Below are 17,550 nucleotides of genomic sequence, written 5' to 3'. Positions count from 1 at the left end.
GCGTTTCACCTGAACCAGCCTATTGTAGTGCCTGCGGCTACAAGCGACTTGGAGGACTCCAAGTTGTTGGACGTTGTCAGAGCTTTAAAAATATACATTTCAAGGACGGCTGGAGTCAGAAAATCTGACTCGCTGTTTATACTGTATGCACCCAACAAGTTGGGTGCGCCTGCTTCTAAGCAGTCGATTGCTCGTTGGATTTGTAACACAATTCAACTTGCACATTCTGTGGCAGGCCTGCCACAGCCTAAATCTGTTAAGGCCCATTCCACAAGGAAGGTGGGCTCATCTTGGGCGGCTGCCCGAGGGGTCTCGGCATTACAACTCTGCCGAGCAGCTACGTGGTCAGGGAAGAACACGTTTGTAAAATTCTACAAATTTGATACCCTGGCAAAAGAGGACCTGGAGTTCTCTCATTCGGTGCTGCAGAGTCATCCGCACTCTCCCGCCCGTTTGGGAGCTTTGGTATAATCCCCATGGTCCTTTCAGGAACCCCAGCATCCACTAGGACGATAGAGAAAATAAGAATTTACTTACCGATAATTCTATTTCTCGGAGTCCGTAGTGGATGCTGGGCGCCCATCCCAAGTGCGGATTATCTGCAATACTTGTACATAGTTATTGTTAACTAATTCGAGTTATTGTTTAGGGAGCCATCTTTCAGAGGCTCCTCTGTTATCATACTGTTAACTGGGTTTAGATCACAAGTTGTACGGTGTGATTGGTGTGGCTGGTATGAGTCTTACCCGGGATTCAAAATCCTCCCTTATTGTGTACGCTCGTCCGGGCACAGTACCTAACTGGAGTCTGGAGGAGGGTCATAGGGGGAGGAGCCAGTGCACACCACCTGATCTGGAAAAGCTTTACTTTTTGTGCCCTGTCTCCTGCGGAGCCGCTAATCCCCATGGTCCTTTCAGGAACCCCAGCATCCACTACGGACTCCGAGAAATAGAATTATCGGTAAGTAAATTCTTATTTTTTTTTTTCTATAAAATAGAGAAATTGTCGACCGATTGAATGAAGTAAAAAAAAAAAGTAAAGTATGATTGAGCCAGATCTTGTTTGTGTATGAAGAATGCTGCGATTTTGATTTGAAACACTATATTGATGATAATTTTAATGTTCTTTGTGAAGCTTTAGGGGAAATTCAGTTAGGCTTTTTAATTTACCGGGGGTGAAAAAGGGTGATAGCCTCAAACCTTAACGTCCAGGGCTATTAACGGGCCTTAACACAGAATCCCGAACCTATGTGCTAAAACAACTACAATGCCCAAAAACTGGCTATTTATCGTGGATATCTTTAGAAAAGTAAAACAAATCCCCTTTCACTTTAGCCTGTGGGCTGCCTTCAGGGCTAATTGAACAGCCCCGGGGAATCAATTAGCCTATTGTAAACTACCACGGCTAATTGCATTCCCACCTTAATCTCCATACACTCCACAATGATCATTGAAATGTGATCAGTTTGATCTCAGAATGATTCAGTTGTTTCATTATCATTGTGGAGGTTCAGCAAAACTCTGTGGGGTATATTCAATTAAGGTCGAAACTGCCGTCTTGTCGAAAAGACGGCAGTTTTCGACTTTTTCAGGTCAGAAGGGGTTCCAACCTATTCAGTCCCCAGCTTTTTTATTCAACAAGTCGGGGAATTCGACTTGTCAAATAGTACGTGAATCGGCGGTTTAGCTGCCGATTCACCTGCTTCTGAGGGGAAACGGGGCCAAATTTGACAGGTTTTGGCCTCGTTTCCGACCATCTCAGTTTGACTTTAAAAAAAAAAAAAAAAAGTCGAACTGAGATGAGGAGAGGGGGGGAGAGCCGCGGGCAGACGGGGGAGAGCAGCACTACAGCACAGCGCTGCAGGAGGATGTGGCACAGCCGCCGCTCACGGCAGCGTCCACCCGGCTCCAGCAAGTGAGGTCACGCTTGCTGGAGCCGGGTGGACGCTGCCGTGAGGTCTGGCAGCTGTGCCACATCCTCCTGCAGCGCTGCTGTCCCCCGTCTGTCCGCGGCTGTCCCACGTCTCCCCGCCCCCATTCTCCCCCCCCCCCCCCCCCCATCCCCCTCTCCGGTCCCTCATCTCAATTCGACTTTTTTAAAGTTGAATTGAGATGGGCATTAGTGTTCACTCTAGCTTCCTTTTGCGGGGCGCTGCGCCCTGCCCCTTTTCTGAGTGTCAGAAACGCGCCCTGCCCGTTTGTGCCCGCCCTGCTAATTAGTAAAGGACTGCCGCGCCGAGCCGCGCTGTCACTCCTCCCTGCCGCATCTGTCACTCCTCTCCGCCGCGCTATCACTCCTCCCTGCCGCATCTGTCACTCCTCTCCGCCGCGCTGCCACTCCTCCCCGCCGCATCTGCCACTCCACCCCGCCGCGCTGTCACTCCTCCCCGCCGCATCTGTAACTCCTCTCCGCCACGCTGCCACTCCTCCCCGCCGCGCTGCCACACCTCCCTGTCGCTGCCTCAGGCTTGTCGCGCTAATGCGCTCACAGCTCTCTGCAATACTGTAGGCTGCTGGTGAGATGAGGAGGGCTGGGTTTGCCTCTCCCGCCGAGGCAAACCCAGCCCTCCTCTGTGTACATGACCCTATATAAGAGGACGCCGGGTAGGATCAGTGTGGCGCCCATTTTCATCCAGTTCCGCGATGTGTGAGGGGGGACACCAGTGCGATCACTCCTGCAGCATCAGCCCCCAGTAAGTTGTATTGACACACAAACATCATATAAGACTAGTGCTGCCACACTACGCTATTTATCCTACTGTATATAGGTCGCCTGGTGCCCCTTTAGTTTTAATCTGGCAGCACTCAACTAATCTTATTGTGACACATTACCTATGAATGACAAATGAATGTGTAAGAGATCTAAGTCCTAACAAACTGCTGGTTTCTTCTACTGGAGACAATGGTGACTGTTTATTTTTTTTTTCCTAATGGCCATACAGTTTTTGGCAATGTATCTGTAGCTGCAGAAAACATTATGATAGCATTGGGAAATCATACACCCTTTATACAATCTAATAACTGATGTAACCTATTAGGCTTCAGATGTGAGAGGATATCCCCTGCTTGTTTACCCTGGAGAGCTCCCAGTTTCTAAACGGCCCTGATATATTCTGAAGTGTCTCAATAGAGTTTATATAGTTTAATGAACTATATAAACCCTATTGAGACACTTAATAAATAAACTGGCAGCACATGAATGTTATATAAACCATTCTGGGACACCTTCGCTTCAATCGGACAGCACATTTAACTTAAAATCTGCTGTCAGATTGAAGCGAAGGTGTCCGAGGATGGTTTATAAGATACAATGTGCTGCCAGTTTAATACACCTGCATACATATTACAGTATGTATATCATTTTGCCCTTCTAAATTAATTGTGCCCTCCCGAATCAAAAATGTGCCCTCCCCAAGGTCAGCACCCTGCCCTAAAAAAATTCCTAGAGTGAACACTAGGGCATTGAATAGCCATTGTCGGATCCATTCCAACAAATGCATGTCGGAATGGATCCAACCTCAATTGAATATACCCCTATGTGGAGGCTGAATAGGTTAATTTATCCCCAAAAAGCAGACTTCATTGTGTGCAGAAATGTTTTTTTATCCATTTAGTTGATAACCTCATTTGTTTGGATGATCAGTCAGTGAACAACCAGATGGGCGCAGTTAGGTCATCTGTATGTGGCAAACTGCTTTCAGATCATGTTGGTCATTTCCGGCCAAACGCCGTCCTTTTAATGTGTGTCTGGGTTTACCCATCTTGCATCAAATCTGTGGGGTTTTTTCAGCTGCAAATTGCGCTAAACGAGGCAAAATTGAAAGAGCACAAAGTGCGCAGTAATCTCCACAGTGTGCAAGAGGAGAATGCGCGCCTGAAGGAGAGGAAGGAACAGGTACGTCCAAAAACTGTCTCCCCGTGTTCTGTGCCGATTCTGCACCGACTCTGCACTGTTTTACTATACATCTGTAGACCTAACTGATGACATACCATGGGATGGTGTTACAGTGCTGGCAGAAACGTGTGTCAATTCGAAGGTGTCTTACATGCGATCTTAACACCCCTGTGCTGAGCCTATATTATCACATTCCTACATTAGGAGCGGTCACGTGTTGCAGTAGCAGCACAAATTATACCTTGTTTTCTTACTGAAGACTTTGGATTATCAGAAAATAGGATTAGTTTCATTCTATCTTCTAGTCTGTCTGAGACGCTTAAATGTATAGAAATACTTTAGAGGCCCAATAAGGGATACGTTAGGAAGTGTTAACCTGACAGTCCCCAGCAGTCCCTGTTGTATAACCATCCCGCTCCATTACACACTGCTGAAAATCCCTCCCACATCTTTAGAACTGTACCCAATGGTAACTGACATGGGTCAAAAAGCCTTTGAATGCAAACATGTAATCCTAGCACCTCTATAGGCTTTGAGTGTAGCTGATATGAGAACCGGTGGGGTGAGCATCTTCTGAGCTCTGTGGGTGCAGTACATCAGACCATCGCAGTTCTGCTAGTTGCACTGTGTATATGCCGTCTGTGTCTACCTCCTGTTGTGCTGCTTTGGCTGAGGCTTCAGCATCAATGTTCTGATGTCCTCGAGAAGACTCCCAAAAGGGGAAACTGCTTTGCTCTGACAGCCATTGCTCCTGAGGGCCCCATGTTCCCCAGTGTCGCCACCTTCTACTAGAAACTGGTTCAGGTGTTTGTTATATATAATTCCCGAAGCTGCAGATGCCCATAACTTTATGTTCTATGATTTAGCTCCTGCAAGAAGCTGACGGATGGAGCGAGAGACAGCGGGAGCTCGATGAGAGGATCCAACTGCAGCAGAAATCTCACAAAGACCTGGAGGAAGCTCTGGCCTACAAGGAGAACGAGATTGAGGTGAAATGTCTTCTTAGTCCCTTTACAATGCAGTGCTGGGGACCCTCCGTGGGGTATGCTTTTCCCACTGACTTACAGAACTGCTTTCCCAGGTCCTGACAAACTGTATCATGCAGCTGAAGCAGCTGGAGGAAGACTCTGGAGCAGGAGAAGACGGTAACTGGCAGCTGGCAGGAAGCGGAGAGCTGGAAAACGGGGAGCTGCCAGGTGATGAGCGGCTCATTGCACCGTAATGTGCTGCTTAGGGGATCGCTGTCGCCCACAATAGATTCACCGTTCTTCTATTTAATACCCAGATAAACGCAAGGAGAAGATGAAGATGCAGATTAAGCAAATGATGGATGTCTCCCGGGTAATTATGCTTTATCATCTTTTATTTCAACTAACTAAAACATTACTGTGGCCTGACTTAGATTTTTTATTTTGTGTAAATTCTACAAAGTGTGTTTTTTTTTGCATTTAGTGTTGTATACTTTGTATTACTATCCAGGTAAATGCAGATTTGTTCTTCGCTGCATAGTGACGTTCGGTAGGTGTAATGTCCACGTTACGGTGGGTGCCCTGTCCACGAGCTAGCGGGCACTTGCAGATTGATCCTCTAATCTATTAGTGATTATCAGTAATTGGTTACGTTTTATTCCCAGTCGTGCCTACAGTGGGGCCATTTTATGACCCCTTGTGGGATTGTGGGGGATTCGCAGCTCTGTACAGAAGCGTGTTCTGCTAGGGTTAGTAGAATTCAGGGACCCCAGTGTAACATTTTTAATAGCGCTGCCGCTGCGTCTTTGGCCGCAGGAGGTGTGTTGTGTGAAGACGCCCACTGTCAGCTTCTCTGATTCGCTGCTCCAGTGAATACGTGAACATCGCTAGGCCATAGTTTGTTCTGGATGTCCGGCAAAACTAAGCTGTTTTCTGCAGCACTCCTTATCCATACCCCCAAATGGCTGCGGACTGTTCCAACATCTGTAGTCATACTGCGTCCAATATTACTGGACCAGATCTACACATGTGCAGATCTCCTTTACCCTAAGCCGTGGTTCCCAAACTTGGTCGTCAAGGAGCACTAACTGTCCAGGTTTTAAGTATATCCATGGCTCAGCACAGATTGTTAAATCATATTGACTGAGATACTATTGAAGTCAACTGGGGCCTAGCATGGTTATCCTTAAACCCTGGCCTGTTAGTGCTCCCTGAGTAACGAGCTTGGGAACCTCTGCCGTAAGCCTTATCCCCTTGCAAGATTCTGTGTTCTAGCCTGTTCCAGCAATGTGGCTAATGTCTTGGCAAGGACACAGTTACCATTTAGTTTTCAGTTTTCTCCTAAACTTCCTGTGTTAGGTGAAGACGACGCTGTCCATAATCGAGGAAGAGAAAGATCTGTATCAGAGGAAGCTGACTGACGAGATCTCTGCACGCCACGAGCTGGAAGGTAAGATGGGAGAGCAGGAGTGACTGGGGATAAACTTACAGTTATTATGTTACTTACACCAAGGAAAGGGAATATAGAAGCAAAGAAAGTGGGGTGGTGGGAGGTCGGTCACGTGAATACGCTGAGCATACTAACCTCCCATAGGAAAGCCATGTCTGGAATACTTGTGGCATAAAGTAGGAAGATATATACCTGAATCGGTGAGCAAATAAAACCATGGGGATTTTGTTCACACTTGAGATTGCAGCCCATCGATTTTATGAAACAGATGGGAGTGCAATATCCTAGGTCTTCCTTCCAGTCAGATATCTTTAAACATTTATAAGGGGACATAGGAGGGTTCAGGTTAAAGTTACACGTCCATTTCCTCTCTGCAAATTCACCTGGACGGGACTGAAATGTATTGCTTGACGTTGGGAAAGGAGTTAAGAGAGGGAGACCCAGGACTGAAAGTTTGGAAGGTGGACTGATACATGTTCTCAATGGCTTCATCTGATGCTTCTTGTTAAGGATCCAGTTGTTCTAAATCCATCCAAAGCTGTGTAATACTCCTCTGTGATTTCTAATTGCGTCTGCGCCTTTATTAGGAATAGGTCTCTTGCAGTGGGATGAGGTCCGTCCTTCCGGATAACGTAGCACTCGTGTTACTTCTAGAGTGAGGGAAGAATCTCACTCACGTTCTGCGTCCTGTGTCTTCTAGAGCAAATTAAGCTGCTGGAGCACGATAATAGCTTCCTGCAGTCTGATAAGACCTGCCTGGACAACGAATGCAAAACCCTGCGCCAGAAGCTGGAGATCGTCACTGAGCTGTACCAACAGAAGGAAATGGCCCTGCAGAAGTAAGTACCCCCCAACTACTATTCTCTACACCAACATAAGCCCTGGCAGGTAGCAGAGAAGTGGTACAACTTGAGAAATACATGGTCATGTCATGGGTGGGGATGTCGGTCTAATTGTGTCGTTAAATCACGTCGCTGATCTTTTCCCTGATCTCTAGGAAACTAACTCAGGAAGAGTATGAGAGGCAGGAAAAGGAGCAGAAGCTATCAGCCGCTGACGAGAAGGCCGTCAGTGCCAGCGAAGAAGTGAAGATATACAAGTATGTCGTCTTTCGTTTTATCCTGTGCGCACACTAGCGAGCGACAAATGTTACGGTCAGAGTGAAAGATGAGGGAGTGAATGGCAGCTACCCACAGGCTGTAAACTGCTGACTCCATACATATTACACGATGGAGACGTGCGCTCTGCGGAGGCCACGGAGACGTCTCACTAGGAAGCTGGTTGCTTCAGGCTTCCTTCTTACCCAGTTGGTGGAAGCTTTGTGGTTTAATAACGACCGTGTGTCCTTTGTAAGGTACCTGCTGCAATAAATCTCTGTTCAATCACCAGGCAGCGATTTCACGAAATGGACGAGGAACTGCAGAAAACGGAGAGATCCTTTAAGAACCAGGTGAGACCGTCCATGCGGGATAATGTACACCCTAATATATATAAGGATGTTAGAAGTCACAAAGTTTAGTGACCATATGTAAGCATAGGACAGACCAAGTACGTTAAGCCGTGGCTCTCTCATGTGACTTCTAATATTCATATAATATACAGCTGAGGGAATATGAAATTGATGGCCGTTCTTACAAATATAATCTGTCCATCGTCTATCTGGGGGCACTCCTTCCATGGGGGTTTCTCTAGCTACACCAGCTCCTCCTCACCAGCTACAAGGGACCACTCCTTCAAAGGGGATCTAATTGTGTATACTCTGCTTGTTTAACAATGTAGTGAACCCCATTTGTCCGGTGGCAAAATTGTAGCCGTACAGCCGTCACTTTCACCCCGCTCATAGAGGAATTTAATAAATGCCCAAACATAGTAGAGGGAACTGTTTATGGACATGTCTAAGCGCCAGCTGGCTGTACAATTGAATGAGTTTGAAAATGGTTAATTCTAATGTAATCGCTTTCCTTAACACCTATACAATAGTCATTCAATCTGTAGGCTCCATAGTATCACAAAGCTCTTCTCTGTGTTGTGCTACCTTTGCATATTACAGCAGGCGATCTATGGGTCTATGTATTCCCACCATGTCTGCAGCACTTTGTCATAGTGCTATTTGTGTAACTTAAAATAAATTATTTGTGTAAATAAACTTGTGCTTTCACGGTTTGTCTGTTTTTTTGGGGGTATTTCTTTTGTTGTGGAACTACAGGTATTAGCGGGCCTCGTTAATTCCCCGCATGCTGGTACCTGTGCTTCTCCAAGTACCAGCATGCGGGGGAGGCTTGCTGGGACTTGTAGTTCCACAGCAAAAGACAATATTCTATTATTATTATTTTTTACACGTGAAAAGGCTATCAGCCCTCCATCCACCGCTCAGGGATGGCGGGGGACAGCCTCTGGCTTCACCCCTGGCCCTTGGGTGCCTTGAGGGGGGGACCCCTTGATTTAAGGGGTACCCACTCCCCCAGGGAACCCCCAGCCAGGGTTGACTAGTTGGGGGGGGGGGGGGTAATGCCACGGCCGCAGGGACCTACATAAATGTGTCCTCCAGCTGTGGCATTATCTCCCTGGCTAGTGGAGCCCAGTGCTGGTTTAAAAAATACGGGGGGACCCCTACGTCTTTTGTCCCCCATATTTTTGGAACCAGGACCAGCCCAAGAGCCCGGTGCTGGTTGTATAAATACTGGTGACCTCTACACAGTTTTTCCCATTGCATTTTAACAACCATGACCGACTCAAAGAGCCGGAGGCTGGTTATGCTTAGGAGGGGGGACCCCACGTAATTTTTTGAAACTTAACTATTTCACATACTGTACACAATGCAGCCCTCACTGATCCGGCCGGGCTTCATTATGTTAAATCCGGCAGTGTTTAACTATTCTCTCCCGTAAAACGCTGCTGGCAATACGAGTTACATCGACATCGGTGAACTTGAATTGAAAAAAAAAAACGGTAGTTTCAGTAAATTACCGTGTTTTATTTTAAAAAGTTGCAAACTCACACTCCCGATCTCAGCTGAAATCGGCAGAAATACGGATTTTAGTAAATATAACCCCAATGAATGCAAAAAGAGGTTTTCTCTGCCAATAAACTGTAATTAGCTGACCAGACCTTATTACTCTTCAATATATTATGTATCTGATCTTTACATGCCAGGGGGAACAATTACAAATTGTACCTAGAAACTTGTTACGAGATCCTTCGACTCCCACAGCAGTGGTACCAGTGGATGAATGGGATCTGAATGTATAATCTTGTGGGTTTATATAATAACTTGCAGCAGGACAAATAGGGAGTGATAGTAAATGGCGACCCAATTTGTGATGGAAATTTGCACTTAGAATTTTTTTCCCCCTTATTTCTTTTTCAGATTGCCAGCCACGAAAAAAAGGCACACGAAAATTGGGTGAGTATAGCAAAGGCGCAGTTCATTAGTACGCCATATTGCGCATTTTAGAATTTGCAAGTCTTTGATGTGTTACCCAAACATAGGATGTATGTATTTGGTGCCATTTTGCACCCATGTCCATATCTAGAGGCGGGATGCAGACCTAATCCTTGCTGTGCGTTGTTTGGTATATTTCAGCATGTCGTTGGATAATTTGTTAGTAAGAATGACCACTCATAACATTCAAAGAATGGTCTTCTATTAGTTTTGGCTGGATTTTAACTTTTTTTTTTATGTCTCCTGTAATTGAAACTTGTTGTCATTCTGGATGTTGCATTTTCAGTGTTGCTTTTGTAATATTTTTCCTGATTTCCATTGGTTATAATTTTGCAATAGGATGTAATGTGTCTGTTTGGACCTATCGTATACATACTACAATGTAAACTGCTGGCCAAATACTGTGTCTGACTTGTATGCCTTTCTCCTAGCTAATTGCGCGGACCGCAGAAAGAACTTTGGCTGAGGAGAAGCGAGAGTGCGCAAATCTAAGACAAAAGTAAGTTCCTTTTATTTGTTCTCCATCAACACAATAACTAGACACTCCATATTGTGGTCTGCATGAAATAATTTGTCCGTATGAGAGATGAGGTAGCCAATAAATACTTGTGTAAAAAAACCTGGAAGTTCTCTTTGTAATCTTTTAATTTTCTCCACATTCTCAGCTTGTTTCCATTTGCTTTCTGACTAGGGTTAAAACACCTACAGTATTGTAGTCTGTCTTTAATACGTGTTGGATGTTAAGTTGTGCTAGAAATCTGTAGACCATAAAATAAGTTTATCATCTAGAACTGCGGGCGATTTACATTTCTACGTACCATATCCCTCTGAGATTTTTCTTTTTCAGTTACTTAGCCCCACATGACAGGAGAGACTGAACAACAAAGGGGTTAAATCCCGTTCTCCTTCTTTTAAATAAAAACTGGAATGTAAAAGTGTGGGTGCCCAGTCTCCCCCAATGAACTCGGAGGAAAGGTTTTAATATAAGTTTAAAAAACAAAAAATTTCTCTGTAGACCTTGGGGACATTCTGAAGCTGCCACTAACTGTGGGTTCATTCAGCATAACCAGTAATAAGAATGGATTCCAAGACGCGGGCACATTGATATTGTTACATGTGCCACACAGTAAAAAAGGGAGAATGCAGACGCACGCACTAAGGGGGTAATTCAGACTTGATCGTAGCTGTGCTAAATTTAGCACAGCTACGATCAGGAACACAGACATGCGGGGGGAAGCCCAGCACAGGGCTAGTCCGCCTTGCGTGTCTGGCCCGACCCCCGTCACGATGCTTTTGCACTTCAGGAGTAGCTCCCGGCCAGCGCAGCTCCTGCACACTGGCCGGGAGCTACTCGTCGCTGCCTGAGTTGCAGCGGCTGCGTGTGACGTCACACAGCCACAGCGACCCGCCACCAGCATGGTCCGGCCACACCCCCTAAACGGCGTCATAACGCCGCTGTACCGCCCAGCGACCGCATCTGCCTCTCAATCAAGCAGAGGCCATCGCTGGGCATCAACAGCCATCGTCTCTCAGGCATGCGCACTTCAGACCTGATCGGCGATTGTGTGAATTTGCACAGCAGCGATCAGATCTGAATGAGGCCCTAAGAACACTGGTAATGCAATTTAATATGGAGTAAAATTGAGGTTCTTAGCATAATTTTGGGCCAAAAATTATAGGCCCACCTACCACGGCCAGATGAGCTCATCAGGTGGGTCTCTAATATTCTTAAGGTTCGAGTGCAGAACACTGGACCCCCCAGGCTAGCACAACCCAACCAACCCAAGGCATCACACTAGTAAGAAGTAGAAGCTTAAGTGTTCGTGTTACTTGTAGCACCTAAGAAGCGAAATCTATACTGACCAGTAAAAGCCATTTCTCCAATTCCATGGTGCGGGGGGGGCACTGGGTGCCCTTCCTCTGCTGCTGTGTTTGTTTTTGGCTGCTGTATTTGGATTTAAAGTTCCAGACTCCACCTTCCCCATCTATACCCCAGTGTAACGCCTCTAAATGTACATTTAGCAAGAGTTTGTAGTGCCAAGGATGTAGCCCACCGTATATGTTTGACTATATTTACTTAAAAAACTTGGTTTTCCCCACAATACTTCATTTCATTTGGAGATTGTATTAAATTATGAGTTATATTATGGGAACTCTGAAAAGAAAACACATCTAGGTATAAGACTAAACCCATAGAAAATGGCTTATATGTATGATCATCCGGTGTTCCATGCGAGACTCCTTTACCTCCGTCATGTGTGGTCTGACAGAAATCTCTATGCCTAATGCACATCTGTGTTAATACGTATTACTATTCCATTTTGTCTATACCCTGCTGTAATGACTGCTCCAATTCTAGATTGATCGAAGTAAACCAAAGGATTGCAGCTCTTCAGAGACCATCCATTGTTAAACCAACTCCAGGAAGACCTGAGCACCAGCCCCCACCAAGGAGAGGTAGGTTCCGAGCTGTGTCCACCACTGGAAAACATGTCCAGCGTCCACTTTTTTAGTTCCTGCGCGCTCTCCTGCAGCTTTTACACTTTCACTCAGCTCATTTTATATAGTTTTAGGTAGTGTTGTTTCTCTTTAATTCCGCTTTCTGATAAAGGCAAAATTATACCACTAAGCAGGAGCATCCCTATGGGTGTACGGGGGATGCGGACCTCACCCAGGTGCCACCCTCAAGAGAGACCTTCGGGGGTCTCTCTTGCCACACCAGGTGGTGGGAGGTGAATCATGGCTGTAATGGACCCTAACCACACTCCTCATACTTCTTACCCATGATCTCCCAAGTCACGCAAGTAGAGAGGTGTGCAGTTTGGAATGGTTACAGCCATTGGTTAGCCCAGGGGATCTGAGCAATGGCGTATCTGTAGTAGTAACATCTTTTTATTGTGTGGGAGGCGGTTTCTTCTACGAAATGATTGAACACCATCCAAGACTACCTCTGTAGTTCTTTAAACGATTGCACCCCCCTAATCTACAAATGGATGGACTAGTAAGTTTGGGTAGATTTAATTATTCAACGTTTACAGGTATTTACGTTTTTTTAGTGGTAGTAGAGAAATGGCAAAAATCGCACTTCTCACAAGTCTGTCTTTTCCTTTAAATGCAGCTGCCCTGAGCAGAGACGGCTCGTTTGGTCCTTCGCCAGTAAGCGGCGGTGCCCCTTCCCCTCCAATGATGATGGATGTATCAGTCCGGTCAGCTTCTGCCAACCTCAGCAGATCAGAGGACTCCAAAGGTAACTTTGGTTATTGACATTCCTGTGCAAATGTTTTTTTTTTTGTTTTTTTTTTTTTGTCTAAAGTGTTTATTACCAACAACAAGAATTGGGAGGAAATCTGCACTCTCTAATTTCTATTGTGAACTGATAAAGTGAAATAGATCACTTGCATTAACCCCAATATCACTTAGATTTAATGTACATAAATCTTGGGGGTGCTACCTAAGACAACCAGTTAGCAACACAAATTATGGAGAAAAGAGAATGGGGTTGTACTAATAAGGTGCACAAAAAAGAATTGTAAATTAAAATATAACTTTTATTATCACATTAAAGGCCGTAAATCGGTCAGCATAGCGAAATATATGGTTAAAATGACAGAGAGAATTTAGAAAGATCAAGTGCTCTAAGATAGAAAAGTGATAAGATTTAAAATGTATCCACTCCGATGAATGCAAAAACTACCAATGAAAAATTCATTGAGATACTAGTCCATTAACAAATGAATCTGTTGTATGTACACATAATTATATACTACTTAGTAAAACCACAATTAGTGGCTACTACAAACTTTCAGCTCCCAGTGTCCTCTATAATATGGGTGTTGTTATGAATTCTTTATCTGAGTCAAATACTCTATCATCAACAACCTACATGTGTCAAGAGAAACATTTGTTATATAGAGTTTGAAATAAACAAAATGATGATAATACAAAATTATGTGTCCCGAATTAACTATCCACTTTCGCCTGGGTATTCCCTCCCAGTGTCTACACAGCTATGTCAACAGCCACATAGAATCACCTGAAACATGTTAATCGATAAGTGATAATTTATTAAGCATGTATCATGAAATATAAGAACCAACTTTGTTGGAAAATATCTTTATTACAAATGTGTCACTTTATTTCAAAAATACTGTATTCACAGAAATTGCTGCCACTGCACCACCTTTTCAGAGATAGATTATGTCTGGATGGGGTTGATTAAGCCTGTGTACTGATGTTCAATATGCAAGCAAGGATTGGCACCTTCATTCGTGTCTATAAATGGGATAATCTCTATTCTCTAACACGGATTATTAGTGATTCTAGAACAATATCTATTGTGCCTAACATTGAGAGTGTAGTGGAATCACATATCACACTTGCTGCGTATAACGGCAGTGTATCCACTGGAATTCACTGATAACCTTCGGTCAATTAATAACTTACGTTCTTAGGGCTGGATAAAACTATCAATGAAGGGAATAGTTGGTATGAATAGGCTTATTATGCAGCTCTAATAGACGCCATAATTTTACCATCAAATTAAATACCCTCAGTGTAACAGCCTCCCGTGAACACAGATTGGTAAATGGATGGAACAACGGGCCCCCTCGGGCTCTTGTAACAGCATGTGTTGATGTGATCTTGATCTAATTTGTCAAGTATTCCATCACTTGATGGTATGATCTCACTTGCTGTCATGAATACATGAATTGTTAAGTGATTCTAAAGGCATTAAATAGCTTATGAAATATAGAATTGGTGGTACACATTCAATTAGCATTTGTGTGTTTATTGAAAAATATAAGGTTGTGAGACACAAAGGTAAGTATGCTATAACGGCATATATTCAATTAGTATACATCAATTCGGGCATTCCCTTGTGTTTATTACCAGTAAGGTAAATTTCTAAAAATGAAACTTAACAAACATGTTAGAGATATTTTCTCTGACGTCCTAGTGGATGCTGGGGACTCCGTAAGGACCATGGGGAATAGACGGGCTCCGCAGGAGACTGGGCACTCTATAAGAAAGATTTGGTACTATCTGGTGTGCACTGGCTCCTCCCTCTATGCCCCTCCTCCAGACCTCAGTTAGATTTCTGTGCCCGGCTGAGCTGGTTGCACACTAGGGGCTCTCCTGAGCTCCTAGAAAGAAAGTATATGTTAGGTTTTTTATTTTACAGTGAGACCTGCTGGCAACAGGCTCACTGCAACGAGGGACTAAGGGGAGAAGAAGCGAACCTACCTGCTTGCAGCTAGCTTGGGCTTCTTAGGCAACTGGACACCATTAGCTTCAGAGGGATCGACCGCAGGACCCGTCCTTGGTGTTCGTTCCCGGAGCCGCGCCGCCGTCCCCCTTACAGAGCCAGAAGCAAGAAGATGGTCCGGAAAATCGGCGGCAGAAGACTTCAGTCTTCACCAAGGTAGCGCACAGCACTGCAGCTGTGCGCCATTGCTCCTCATACACACTTCACACTCCGGTCACTAAGAGGGTGCAGGGCGCTGGGGGGGGGGGCGCCCTGAGCAGCAATAAAATCACCTTGGCTGGCAAAATAACCACAATATATAGCCCCAGAGGCTATATATGTGGTAATTACCCCTGCCAGAATACAGAAAAAAGCGGGAGAAAAGTCAGACGAAAAAGGGGCGGAGCCATCTCCCTCAGCACACTGGCGCCATTTCTCCCTCACAGTTCCGCTGGAAGGAAGCTTCCTGACTCTCCCCTGCAGTCTACACTACAGAAAAGGGTAAAAAAGAGAGGGGGGGCACTAAATTTAGGCGCAGTAAATATTATAGCAGCTATAGGGGACATAATTCAGTTAGTCCCTGCATTATATAGCGCTCTGGTGCGTGCTGACATACTCTCTCTCTGTCTCCCCAAAGGGCTTTTGTGGGGTCCTGTCTCCTTTTAAGAGCATTCCCTGTGTGTGCGCGGTGTGTCGGTACGGCTGTGTCCACATGTTTGAGGAGGCTTATGTGGAGGCGGAGCAGATACCTATAAATGTGATGTCACCCCCTGCGGGGCAGACACCTGAGTGGATGGATTTATGGAAGGAATTACGTGCAAGTGTCGACTCCTTACATAAAAAATTTGACGACATCCCAAATGCGGGACAGCCGGCTTCTCAGCTCGTGCCTGCCCAGATAATTCAAAGGCCATCAGGGGCTCTAAAACGCCCACTACCTCAGATGGCACAGATGTCGACACGGATACTGATACCAGTGTCGACGACGATGAGTCAAATTTAATGTCCACTAGGGCCATTCGTTGCATGATTGAGGCAATGAAAGAGGTATTACACATTTCTGATATAAACCCAGGTACCTCAAAAAAGGGTATTATGTTTGGGGAGAAAAAACTACCAATAGTTTTTCCCCCATCTGAAGAATTAAATGAAGTGTGTGAAGAAGCGTGGGCTTCCCCCGATAAAAAATTGGTGATTTCAAAAAAATTACTAATGGCGTTCCCTTTCTCGCCAGAGGATAGGTCACGTTGGGAAACTCCCCCTAGGGTGGATAAAGCGCTCACACGTTTGTCTAAAAAGGTGGCACTACCGTCTCCGGATACGGCCGCCCTAAAGGAACCTGCTGATAGAAAGCAGGAGGCTATCCTAAAGTCTATATATACACACACTGGTGTTATACTGAGACCAGCTATTGCTTCAGCGTGGATGTGCAGTGCTGCTGCTGCTTGGTCAGATTCCCTGTCGGAAAATATTGACATCCTAGACAGGGACACTATATTGCTAACCGTAGAGCATATAAAAGACTCAGTCTTGTACATGAGAGATGCACAGAGGGAGATCTGCCGGCTGGCATCTAGAATAAGTGCATTGTCCATTTCTGCTAGGAGAGGCTTATGGACTCGGCAGTGGACAGGGGATGCAGATTCTAAAAGGCACATGGAAGTTTTGCCTTATAAGAGTGAGGAGTTATTCGGGGATGGTCTCTCAGACCTTGTTTCCACAGCAACAGCTGGGAAGTCAGCATTTTTGCCCCATGTCCCCTCACAGCCTAAGAAAGCGCCGTATTATCAGGTACAGTCCTTTCGACCCCAGAAAAATAGGCGGGGAAAAGGCGGGTCCTTTCTGTCTAGAGGCAGAGGAAGGGGAAAAAAGCTGCAACACACAGCAGGTTCCCAGGAACAAAAGTCCTCCCCCGCTTCTTCCAAATCCGCCGCATGATGGTGGGGCTCCACAGGCGGAGCCAGGTACGGTGGGGGGCCGTCTCAAAAATTTCAGCGATCAGTGGCTTCGCTCACGGGTGGATCCCTGGATACTTCAAGTAGTATCTCAGGGGTACAAGCTGGAATTCGAGGCGCCTCCCCCCCGCCGTTTCCTCAAATCGGCCTTACCGACAACTCCCTCGGGCAGGGAGGCTGTACTAGAGGCAATTCACAAGCTGTATTCCCAGCAGGTGATAGTCAAGGTACCCCTACTTCTACAAGGACGGGGTTACTATTCCACACTGTTTGTGGTACCGAAACCGGACGGTTCGGTGAGACCCATTTTAAATTTGAAATCCTTGAACACATACATAAAAAGATTCAAGTTCAAGATGGAATCGCTCAGGGCGGTTATTGCAAGCCTGGACGAGGGGGATTACATGGTATCCCTGGACATCAAGGATGCTTACCTGCATGTCCCAATTTACCTTCCTCACCAGGAGTACCTCAGATTTGTGGTACAGGATTGCCATTACCAATTCCAGACACTACCGTTTGGACTGTCCACGGCACCGAGGGTGTTTACCAAGGTAATGGCAGAAATGATGATACTCCTTCGAAAAAAGGGAGTT

The 17,550-nt window shown here is 45.5% G+C and overlaps 1 protein-coding gene across 2 annotated transcripts in view; it reads left to right on the top strand.

The window, feature by feature from the left end:
• Positions 1 to 17,550, top strand: part of MIA3 (MIA SH3 domain ER export factor 3) — a 114,977-nt gene that overhangs the window by 65,004 nt on the left and 32,423 nt on the right. For both annotated transcript variants that reach the window (XM_063919040.1, XM_063919039.1), the window contains exons 13-24: positions 3,790 to 3,894; positions 4,761 to 4,883; positions 4,976 to 5,090; positions 5,180 to 5,235; positions 6,222 to 6,312; positions 7,013 to 7,151; positions 7,310 to 7,411; positions 7,702 to 7,762; positions 9,680 to 9,715; positions 10,186 to 10,253; positions 12,114 to 12,211; positions 12,873 to 13,001. In XM_063919040.1, coding sequence (XP_063775110.1) covers positions 3,790 to 3,894; positions 4,761 to 4,883; positions 4,976 to 5,090; positions 5,180 to 5,235; positions 6,222 to 6,312; positions 7,013 to 7,151; positions 7,310 to 7,411; positions 7,702 to 7,762; positions 9,680 to 9,715; positions 10,186 to 10,253; positions 12,114 to 12,211; positions 12,873 to 13,001 — 1,123 coding nt within the window. The remainder of the gene's footprint in view (positions 1 to 3,789; positions 3,895 to 4,760; positions 4,884 to 4,975; positions 5,091 to 5,179; positions 5,236 to 6,221; positions 6,313 to 7,012; positions 7,152 to 7,309; positions 7,412 to 7,701; positions 7,763 to 9,679; positions 9,716 to 10,185; positions 10,254 to 12,113; positions 12,212 to 12,872; positions 13,002 to 17,550) is intronic.

Source organism: Pseudophryne corroboree, chromosome 4 (genome assembly GCF_028390025.1).
Source record: "Pseudophryne corroboree isolate aPseCor3 chromosome 4, aPseCor3.hap2, whole genome shotgun sequence".
In the NCBI taxonomy this organism is placed as follows: domain Eukaryota; kingdom Metazoa; phylum Chordata; class Amphibia; order Anura; family Myobatrachidae; genus Pseudophryne; species Pseudophryne corroboree.
This window is presented reverse-complemented; position numbering and strand designations above follow the sequence as displayed.